Here is an 11,699-nt window from a genome sequence, read left to right on the forward strand (position 1 = left end):
CCGGGCTGGGGATTCGAACCTGCCACCTTAGGTGTACGTGGCTGGCGCCTTAGCCGGTTGAGCTATAGGCGCCGAGCTGAAACAGAAAATTTCAAATTATTTATTTAATTAATTCAACTTAAGATGCCATTAAAGAGCACCCTAACAGAGCTGGGTGCGGTGGCTCATGCCTATAACGCTAGCACTCTGGGAGGCTGAGGTGGGTGGATTGCTTGAGCTCAGGAGTTTGAGACCAGCCTGAGCCAGAGCAAGACACCATCTCAAAACAAAAACAAAAACAAATAACTAGGGCAGTGCCCATAGCTCAGTGGTTAGAGTGCCGGCCACATACACCGAGGCTGGCGGGTTCAAACCCGGCCCAGGCCGGCTAAAACAACAATAACAACTGCAACAGAAAAAAAATAGCCAGGCATTGTGGTATGCGCCTGTAGTCCCAGTTAGAGGGAACTGAGGCAAGAGAATCAGGAAGGCTTGATTGAACCTTGGGAGGCTGAGGCAAAAGAATCGCTTAAGCCCAAGAGTTTGAGGTTGCTGTGAGCTGTGATGCAACAGCACTCTACCAAGGACGACATAATGAGACTCTCAAAAAACAAAACTAGGCAGGCATGGTGGCAGATACCTGTAGTCCCAGCTACTCAGGAGGCTAAGGCAGGAGGATTGCTTGAGCCCAAGAGTTTGAGGTTGCTGTGAGCTATGACACCACTGCACTCTACCCAGGGTGACAAAGTAAGACTCTGTCTCTAAAAAAAAAAAAGAAAGAAAGAAAACTTGTTAACAGAAATAGCTTTTTTGTATGAAAAGAATCTTCAAAAACTTTGAGAGAAGACCAGCATTAGTCAATACATTTGCGTGTCTCTTTAATGTCTGGCTTAACAGATGACAGGTCCATTCTCATGTCTGCTTCTGCATTCATTCTGCTGTGATAGCACGTGTCATGGAAACCACACGCTGAGAAATGCCACTGTGCCCTCAGGAGAGATTAAGAGTGAAAAGGGGAAATAAAGTCTTAACTATTGTGAAAAGAATTTTGGCCTCAAAGATCCCCCTCTCCCAAAATAGGATCTCAGGGACTCCCAGAGGGGTCTTCGGACCCCCTTTCTTTGGCTGTTGTAAAGAAAGATGTGATGGGTGGTGAGTTCTCCAGCCCCTTGCTCTTACCCTTGCATCCCCTGCTCAGACCACAGCTTCCAGTCTGTCCACGCCAAACCTTTTTCTTTCTTTCTTTTTTTTTAGAGATAGAGTCTTTGTCACCCTTGGTAGAGTGCAGTGACATTTTAGAGTGCACTTTATCGCCCTGCGTAGAGTGCAATGACATCACAGCTCATGGCAACCTCCAATTCCTGGGCTTAGGCAATTCTCTTGCCTCAGCCTCCCAAGTAGCTGGCCCCGCCACAACACCTGGCTATTTTTTTGTTTTGCAGTTTGGCCGGGGCGGGTTTGAACCTGCCACTCTCGGCATATGAGGCCAGCACCCTACCCACTGAGCAACAGGTGCTGCCCCATCCACTGTAAATTTTAAGTTTTCTTAATCCCTCTCAACCTTGATTTGCCTCTACAGGAGTACCTCAGAGTGCCTAAATTTATTTTAAAATACCCCACTTCCTTCTCATAGGATATGAGCTTACTGACAGAAATACACATGACCAAGTAGCCTGAAAAATTAAAAATAAAGACCTGGGAAGGTATCAGTTAAAATCAGAGATGAAGGCTGGAGAGACAAATACAGAGCTGTGGATCCTTGGATTATAAGGGCCTTCAATAGGGCAGGTAATTGGCTCTGAGCTTCCTGGTAAAAGAATGAAAAATCACACATAGTTTTTGTGCTAAAATAAGAAAATATAAGGTTTTCACAGAAGGAGCATGCTTTTCTCAGGCACTTTGTTTGAACTGAAATTTCTCAGTGAGGCTTCAGAGACATTCGGTAAATAATGTTCTCAACAACCAGACACAGATACAGGCTTCATAAGGCAGCTGCTTACGCAGAATAGGAACGTGGTACACTTAGGAAATGTGATTCTGTGAAAGGCCAAGAAAATTTGAATTCAATATACTGTGTCCTGAAAGGTTTGGCATCATCCCTGATAAAAGCCAGACTATCTAGAACAGAACTTTCCAAACTGTGCTTGGCAAATCTGAGAATCTTGAGATACTGTTTCCTATGGAGGAACAAGAGGACTCCACGAACTAATACATTTAGAAGACTCTAAGTTAAATAAATTAAGGTTTTTTCTAAAAACTAGGACTTGGTGGACTCTTTGCTGTGGTTCTGTGCCTGAGATTCTGTAAGTAGGTAGCATTTCTGAAACTTACTTGACCACAGAACTCTTTTAGCGGTATGTGATTACTTACAGGAACAAAGTTAGGGAAATGCTGAACTTGGCTTCTCTATAATCTTGGGAAAGTTGCTTTAATTCATGGACTCTGTTTTCTCACTTGCCAAAATAGGAATTTTAGCAGCAATAGTAGCAGTGGCAGCAGCTGACAGCTGGATGAAATCTATGTAGTCCCATCTCCAGAGACAGTCTTGCATAGGAGAGGTTTTAGAACTGAAATCTTAGAAGCCATTCAGATCAATCTTTCCTTCCTCTTCCCTTTTTAAAAATGAGGAAACTGAGTCCCAGAAAGATGATGTGATTTCCCCAGAGCTGCATCCAGAGCACAGCAAAGTCTCTTGACTATGCACACAGCACCTTTCCTGTGTCACACTGATTGCTCTTTGAAACAGAAACCAGCAAATAGAATTTAAACCTCCATACAACTCACGATGAGGATCAGTGCAGGGTTTCAAGTGTTTGAGCACCTCAATGGCTATGAAGCTGAGGGGACTGCCTGGCCCCAACGCTTACTAGGCCCCACCTGCCAAATGCTTTTGTGCCTGTGATCTGCCGGCAGGCCTCTTTCTTTTCCCTTCTCTTAGCCTGTCAGCCTGCACTTCATACTATCAATGTGTCTGCCTCTGAGAGTTTCCACCTACACTCCATTTATTGCTTTTTTTTTTTTTTTTTTTTGGGCCAGGGCCAGGCTTGAACCCACCACCTCTGGTATATGGAGCTGGCACCCTACTCCTTGAGCCACAGGCGCCACTCCCATTTATTGCTTTTAATATGCAATACCTGATACTCAATTTCACCTTGAAAAATTGTCCAATGAGGGACAGTAACCTCATCAAAAAGTCAGTCACGGGCAGTGCCTGTGGCTCAGTGAGTAGGGCGCCAGTCCCATATACTGAGGGTGGCGGATCTGAACCTGGCCTGGCCAAACTACAGCGAAAAAATAGTCAGGCATTGTGGTGGGTGTCTGTAGTCCCAGCTACTCGGGAGGCTGAAGCAAGAGAATCACCTTCACCCAGGAGTTGGAGATTGCTATGAGCTGTAATGCCATAGCACTCTACCATGGGCAACAAAATGAAGCTCTGTCTAAAAAAAAAAAAAAAAAGTCAGTCACAGGAAAGCAAAGAACTCCTTACAAGTTAATGCCTGAAATGCACCATCTCAGGATGGGACGAGCCTCTACCTGGATGGGGTTAACTCTGGTCCCATGCCTTTTCAGATCCAGCAGTACATACAAGACCTGTCAGACATCTGGGCTGAGGTGAAGAAAAAGGAACAGCAGCAAATCCGGGTTTAAGGAGGCGTCATGGTTCCAGAATGTTCTGAGATGGAGGTTGTGAGAGATTAAGCTCCTGGGGAGTTTAGGCAGCCCAGTCCAGCCACTGAGGGCCCCGGTGCTTTTCTACCGGTGAATGACTACCTGGTTATTTTCTCCTGGAGCCTCAGTCTATCCCTGAAATCATTATATTTTAAACAAATTTGTTCTTAAGTTCTCTTTTTTTGGTGGTTTATTCATGGGAGAGAGCATCAGTGAGGGGAGAACTCCCACAAGCTCTCCCTCTCAAGGCCGGTCACTAGGCTGCCTAGAGGCTAGAAAGCACATGTCAGGTGTGGTGTCACCTGGGCTTTGGGCTTGCACACAATAAGCATTCAGGTGAGCAACAAGCCAGCAGGGTAAATACAGAGGACCCTTCTCTATCACCTCAAATATATATGTATACTTGAGGTATTTCTAATTAGGATGCAAAAACCCACTAGAAACTATGAAGGCAGCTCCCCAAGTCGAGTTCCAAAGGTGCTGAGTTGAAAACTCTTCCCTGACCTCGGGAGCATCCCCTATCCACTTTGTACCTTAAAGCATGCAATACAGTGTCAGCTATGGCCATGTAGGAACAGCCAGAAGGCTGCCCCATAACTAGTGAGGGACCACTTGCATGTCATGTGACAGCCTCAAAACTTAGGGGCATCTCAGCAGCTGGAAAGCTGGATTAAAACCAACAAAATTAAACTGAATAGAGGTAAACATAAAGTCTCAAACTCAGGTTCAAACACCCAATTGCATGTTTCGAAGGCAAAAGTCAAGTCAGTGACTTGGGGACAGCAGCACTATGAACATGCACTTCATTTACCTCGGCCTCATGAAAGCCCTGTGTCTGTCTCACAGAGCAGGACACCTGTTCAGGGTCACCTAGCCACAGGAAGACAGGGCTAGGATTCACCCTTGGGTCTGCTCGTCCTTGGGCTGTGTGTGCCCCCTAGGCCAGGCTGCTTCTCAGCAGGCCATGGCACTGTGCTATCCCCTCCAAAGCAAAGCTCCTGTCCCAAGAGCAGGCTTCAACAAGGCCATGTTTCCTACCTGGCCCTGTCATCCTGCTGAGATTCCCACTCAGGAAAGGCCCTGCTGCAACTGTCCTGCTGAGTTCCTAGCCCAGGCTGTAGTGACCATACACCTTTACACACAATACCTTACAACAGGAGTTCTGGGGGGTGTCCCTGGACAGCAGTATCTGTACCACCTGGGAACTTGGTAGATGCAAATTCTTAGGCCCTACTCCAGAGCTGAGAATCAGACACTCCAGGGATGGATCTAGCAGTCTGGGTTTTTTTTGGGGGGGGGGCGGGGGCAGTGCCTCAAGCTATCCCCCTGGGTAGAGTACTGTGGCTTCACAGCTCACAGCAACCTCCAACTCCTGGGTCAAGTGAGTCTCCTGCCCCAGCCTCCCAAGTAGCTGGGACCACAGGCGCCCACCACAACACCTGGCTATTTTTTGGTTGCAGCCGTCATTGTTGTTTGGCAGGCCTGGGCTGGATTTGAACCTGCTACCTTAGGTGTATGTGGCTGGCGCCTTAGCCACTTGAGCCACAGGCGCCGAGCCAGCAGTCTGGGTTTTAACCAGCCTTCCACATGGTGGGATTTGAGGATGGACAGAAACCCATGTCGGTTCTTGTGGCTTCTGAACTTGGTGGTGCGAGTGTCCTGCAGAATCCAGGATTCTTTGCTGTGGAGCTGAGCACACGTGTCTGGTCCAAGGGACAGAGCAGTGAAGGAGGACCCGGGGTGGGCAGGGTAGTGCAGGCCCCACACCAGGGGGGCAAGTGGGCAGAGCAGTGACAGACTGGAGGCCACTTCCCTTCTGACTCATTCCCCCACGGGAAGCTCTCTGGGACCCACTCTAACAGGAAACACCCCAGAAAAGGAATTGTGGAGAATATAGAAATAGCTTCCCCTGAGATGAGCCTCCTGGGCTGGGTCCTGGGAGGCAGAAGAAGGGGCAGAAAAGACCATTTCTCCTGCTCTCTAATAAACATATCCACCCCCACCCCAATTTCCTGCTGTCTCTGTGAGGTGGCATTGGAGAAGCCCAGCCTGTCAGGACTGAATGTGCTTCCCACTTGGGTGAGGCCCTACCCCGAGGCTCCGTGCCAGAAGCCAGAGGCCCTCTCTCTGCCTCCTTCCTCGCTCAGTCCTCCGGCTCCCCTGCATTGCAGCATCAGCTTTCCTGCTTGACTGAAATGGGGAATGGTGAAGGGTCACGCTCAGAACGCCTGTGATCACACATAAGCTCATCTAAACATACATGTGTTCACACACACATAACTCACCCTGATGTTGTTGCATTTTTCAAGTTTACAAAAGAGCCCACCCGGGGGCAGAAGAAATTCTGTGGGTCTAGGCAGATTTCTCGAATATAAGGGAAGCCACAAACCCACAAACTCATTTCCAAGCCCAGAGAAACGCGGAAAGAAAATCTAGAAGGTTCAGGGATTCTCTGGAGCCTGAGTGAGGGCTTCCCATTGTGGGGAGGGAGCAGTGGTCACAGACAGGCCCTTGCTCCTCCCCCACCCCAGCTGATGCTAACCCCCCTCGTTTCCCCCAGGATGGCCACTCTTGGGCCCTATATGTACATAAAGGAGCAGAGATTTCACAGTCAGAAGAGATTTGGGCTCCAGATGCACCCAATCATGTTCTAAGAACAAGAAGATGAAGTTCAGGACCTGATCAGAGTTTTCCCAGCAAGCAAAAACTCAAGCTCATGAGAGAAGAAATAACTGGTTCCAGAAATGAATGGTTCTCATCAGCAAAGGCAGGAAGTAGGGCTCTGGGTGTTTTACAGATAAAGGGAAGGAAGAGGAGGGGAGCCCTTCAGGGGCTTGCTGTCAGGGCCAGGGCACCTGCTCCCCAACAAAACTGTAAGCTCTTCCTGGTGGAAGGGCATGGAGGAAGCAGGGGGGTCGGGGGAGGAGGGCCTCAGGTGTGAAAAGGCTGAGCCTAGAAGCAGCCAGGTGGGCAGACAGCCGTATGTCCGTCACAGTGCCATGCCACGCACACACAGCCACATGGCAATTGGAGACCAAAAGCTGCTGGAGAAGATGAGATTAGAATCAAGAACCAAAGCTCCAGAGAGATCTCAGTCTCTCTGGAGTAGCCAAAGAGCCCCTGCTTCTGTAGGGCTAATTATCAGTCCTTGGGATCATACCCCCTTTGTGATTTCACCCTCAAAACCCTTTGCCCAGGCTCCGGGCTGGAGTCCCACATCTATAGACAAGGCTTCCTGACAGCAAGAGGGACACTGGAACCTTCTATTTTCTCCTTCCATGCCCTCTTAGGTTTGGTCACTTGGACCCCTGAGTGAACATCTCTGCTCCAGGACTTTCAATCACAGCGATACTTACCACACGTCCCCTATGTGCATCTCAGGGTGATCTGGCCAGATCCCGCCCCAGGCTCTCTCTCTTCTCCTGGGAGATCAGAGCTCTCTGAGAACTGTGATGAGAGCTGAGTGTTGGGTGCAGGCTTCACCACGGCTTCCCCCTTGCAGTGGCCCAAGCCTCCCTTTAGCTTTAACTTTTGAAACCCCAGGGAGAAGCTTCTAGCATAGACCATGGAGTCAAAAATTTAAGTACCTGGGTGGCGCCTGTGGCTCAGAGGAGTAGGGTGCTGTTGGCCCCTTATACCAGAGGTGGTGGGTTCCAACCCAGCCCCAGCAAAAAACTGCAAAAAAAAAAAAAAAAAAAAAAAAAAAAAATATATATATATATATATATATATGCACCAGACTTGGAGGCAACCTGAGTGTGATACCACCCTTGGTATCTGTTAAAAACAGCAGGAGATTCCCAGACTGACTGAAGCTCCTATTTATTGGCTTCCTAGAAGTTTATAAGCCCCAGGGGAACTCTGTCTTAATGACAGAGACTATGACTATTAGGTCAGGTGCAAATCTGAAAGATTTTTCTCAGCCATTCCTCCTTCTCTGCCTTTAACCACTTGGTCATACTCCCTTCTTGCTCTTGGGGGAGGGGGAACAAATAGCCATTTTAGGAATTTTATGAGGAAAGATCTGGATCTAGAAACATCAGAATGAGAGCCAGTAGCCCAGTGATGAGACACTGGTCATATGAGTTTTCTAGTCTGTATAACAAATTTCTGAAAACTTGGAGTCCTGAACTAATACCCACTTATTATCTTACAGGAGTAGGTCAGAGGTCCCTGTGGGCTGGACTGGATTCCAGCTCAGGGTCTCACGAGGCTGACATCATGTCATCACCTAGTTGGGCTTTCACCTGGAGGCTCAGGGGAAGAATCCACTCCCCAGCTCCCTCAGGTTGCTGACACCATCCATTCCCACTCTGTAGGTCTAAGTCCTTTATCCTTGCTGGGGGCTGCTCTCTGCTCCTAGAGGCCACCTGCATTCCTCATCACACAGCCCGTTCCATCTGCAAAGCCAGCAACAGCACTCAGGGTCCTGGTCAGACATTGAACGTGACCCGCCTCCAGTACCAGCCAGAGAAACTCTCCTTTTAGAGTTCATATGATTAGATTAAACCCACCCAGATAATCTTCCTTTTATCCTAACACCAGGGGGTGAAGGTCGTGGCAGCTATCTTAAAACTCTGTGTACCACACTGATGGAAAAAGGATGTCATGAGAAGGAAGTGGAGGGTGGCAAGGAGGGAGTATGACAAAGTGGTTAAAGGCAGAGAAGGAGGAATGGCTGGGAAAAATCTTTCAGATTTGCACCTGATCTAATATTCATAGTCTCTGTCATGAAGACAGAGTTCCCCTGGGGCTTATAAACTTCTAGGGAGCCAATAAATAGGAGCTTCAGTCAGTCTGGGAATCTCCTGCTGTTTTTAACAGAACTTTTATATACAAGCATATATAGATTTTTCATGCCTGAGGTGGGTGAGAGTGGGTGTGGGGGATGGACAGAGGAAAGTCCATAGCTTTCAGCAAATTCTCCCAGGACTCTCAGTCCAATACAGTTAAGAGCTACTGCTTTTTCTAAGCTAATAGCTTTATTGAGATATGATTCGTATACCATACAATTCACTCATTTAAAGGATATAATTCAGTGGTTTTAGTATATTTACAGAGTTGTGCAACCATCAGCACAATCAATTTCAGAACTTTTCTGTTACCCCCCTTCCCACCCATAAGAAACCCATTGATTTACTTTCTATTTCTATGAATTTACCTATACTGAGCATTTCATATAAATGGGATTATGTAATATGTGGTCTTTCATGTTTGATTTAGCATGATATTTTCAAGGTTCATCCATGACAGAGCATGTATCAGCACATCATTCCTCTTTATGGTTGAATAACATTCCATTGTATAGATATATGGTACTATATTTTGTTTAGCCAACAATCAGATGATCGGCATTTGGATTATTTCTACTTTCTGGATATCTCCAGATGCTTTGTGTGGGCATATGTTTTCATTTCTCTTGGGTAAATACCTAGGAGTGGAATTGCTGGGTCATATGGTGACTCTATGTTTCACCTGCCAGATTGTTTGCATTTTAAGATACTTTGGGAGCATTTTTATTTCAGGGATTAATGGCAAATTAGTACAAAGAAAAGCCAGCCTGGCAAGAAATAGAAGGGAAAAGCGATTTGAAGTCAGTTCAAGATTGATGAATCCAATGCCCAATCGCAGGCAGCTCAGATTACAAGGGGCGGAGTCCAGACTGTCCGTTAGAGGCCAGGCAGCCGCAGCTCAACCCATAATTAACTGTACAAGGTGACGATTCACCTCATAGCCCCCCTGCACCATCCCTCCTCCCACTCGGTGCCCCACCCTCCACACTCACACCTGGATCCAGAACCTTCTGTCAATAGACAAATAATGGTTCTACTGAGACCAAGCACTAAGCCAAGCAAAGTGAACAATGGAGGGAACAACTAATGTGGTTCCTGCCTCGTGGAGCTTTTGGTCTTTTGGGAAAGAAAGACATTAAAGAGATCATTGAAAACTAATGATGGCAGCTCTGGTTGTCAGGTGCTATGAGACCACATAAGGGGAGGTTATGGGGAATTAACCATTAACCAAAAAAAACCTCTTTTTCAGGCAGCAATGTCAGATTTAGGAAGAGACTTGAAGGCTGAATAGGGTTTTTTTTTGTTGTTGTTGTTTTGTTTTTTAAAGCCAGTGGTGAGAAGGAGGAGAAAGAGTGGGAATGAGGATGAGTCAACACAAAGTGGGGAGAGCCCAGGTTGGGAGAGGTGGGTCAGAAGGCCGGGGCAGCTGGGACAGAGAAGGCGAGGCTGAGAATAGAGCCAGGCAGGGGCTGGATCTTACCGGGCTTTGTGGGGCAGCCTTTTCCAGGATCCTAGGTTTTATTCTAAGGAGACTAGAGAGCACTGTAGGGGGTGGAGAGGGTTGTTATTAAAGAAAAGAAAAGACTAAGAAACCAAAGATTGAGCTCTGGGAAGGAGTTTGTTTGTTTTTGTTGTATATTACCAGGCTTGCAAACCCAATTTGGCACAGAATCTGGGATCTGGGGAACGAGGTTTGGAAGAAAGGAAAGAGAATAGATCTTCAAATCTGAAAAACAACAAAAAGAGAAAGGAGGAAGGAAGGAAAGAGAAAGAAAGAAAAAAGGGAAAGGAAAGAGAAAGCTTATAAATTTTCTTTGTCCTATGCTAGAAAGGCAAATCTGGTGGCTCGGAGCCCATAGCTCAGTGGTTAGGGCACCAGCCACATACACTAAGGCAGGCAGGTTCGAACCTGGTCTGGGCCTGCTAAACAACAATGACAACTGGAACAACAACAACCAAATAGCCGGGCATTGTGGTGGGCACCTATATAGTCCCAGCTACTTGGGAGGCTGAAGCAAGAGAATTGCTTAAGCCAAAGAGTTTGAGGTTGCTGTGCACTCTACTGAAGGGTGACATAGTGAGACTCTGTCTCAAAAAAAAGAAGAACAAAGAAAGAAAGAAAGAAAAAAAGAAAAAGAAAAATCTCTACTGGGTACAGTGGCTCATACCTGTAATCCTAGCATGCTGAGAGGCTCAAGTGGGAAGATTGCTCAAGCTCAGGAGTTCAAGACCAGTCTAAGCAAGACTGAGATTCCCTTCTCTATAAAAAATAGAAAAACTAGCTGGGCATGTTGGTGGGCGCCTGTAGGCCCAGCTACTTGGGAGGCTAAAGCAGGAGGATCACTTGAACCCAGAAGTTTGAGGGTGCTGTGAGCTAGGCTGACTCCACGGCATCGAGTGAGATTCTGTCTAAAAAAAAAAAAAAGACAAGTCTCAGGCCTGCTAGTGAAGTTCGGGTTTATCAATCAGGTGGCACAGGGTGGCTAGAGGTGGCTTCTGCCCTCTCAGGGTATGTCCAGATGTCCAACTCAAGGTGAGAACCTGAGTTCAGGATGATAGCACCCAGATTTCATCTTAGCAGAAGCCAGGGATGCACTACCATCAGCTGAGTAGTCAGCATACCAGTTGTAAGCTGGGAAGGGACACTCTCAGATTTGCTTGCTCTTGGAAAAGATGGCTCTAGTTCCTTCTTGGAAATGGATTGGGTGGAGGGCCAGAAAAGAGGGAGGTTGGAATGGATACAGGAAGGCTGTTTTGTTAAAGGATAATCTACGTTTTAAAAAAGTGAAATTATGCCTGTCATATAAATATAAAATGGGCACATCTTAAAGATTTTATCTTATTCATTACTTGAAGGGGTCAGTATGAAGTAAAACCTAGTTTAAAGAACAGGCTCATGGCTGGGTACAGTGGCTCACACCTGTAATCCTAGCACTCTGGGAGGTTGAGGGGGGAGGATCGCTTGAGCTCAGGAGTTCAAGACCAGCCTGAGCAAGAATGAGACCCCCATCTCTACCAAAAATAGAAAAATTAGAGGGCATGGTAGTGAGGTCTTATAGTCCAGCTACTCAGGAGGCTGAGGCAGGAGGCTTGCTCGAGTCTAGGAGTTTGAGGCTGCAATTAGTGACAACAACCCACTCTAGCCTGGGCAACGGAGTGAGACCCTATCCCGCTCCCCTTCAAAGGACAGGCACCTCACAGAGTATAAAATCAATGTCCACAAATCAGTGCCCTTTGTGTGTGTGTGTGTGTGTGTGT

General features: G+C 47.0%; 1 protein-coding gene across 2 annotated transcripts in view; it reads left to right on the forward strand.

Moving 5' to 3' along the window:
* Positions 1–3,808, forward strand: part of CCDC42 (coiled-coil domain containing 42) — a 13,592-nt gene extending 9,784 nt beyond the window's left edge. For both annotated transcript variants that reach the window (XM_003791101.3, XM_012805996.2), the window contains one exon: positions 3,550–3,808. In XM_003791101.3, the coding sequence (XP_003791149.1) occupies positions 3,550–3,627 (78 nt within the window). In that variant the 3' untranslated portion in view covers positions 3,628–3,808. The remainder of the gene's footprint in view (positions 1–3,549) is intronic.
* Positions 3,809–11,699: the final 7,891 nt, after the last annotated feature.

Source organism: Otolemur garnettii, unplaced genomic scaffold (genome assembly GCF_000181295.1).
Source record: "Otolemur garnettii isolate 467f Iridium unplaced genomic scaffold, OtoGar3 scaffold00046, whole genome shotgun sequence".
NCBI classification, from domain to species: Eukaryota; Metazoa; Chordata; class Mammalia; order Primates; family Galagidae; genus Otolemur; species Otolemur garnettii.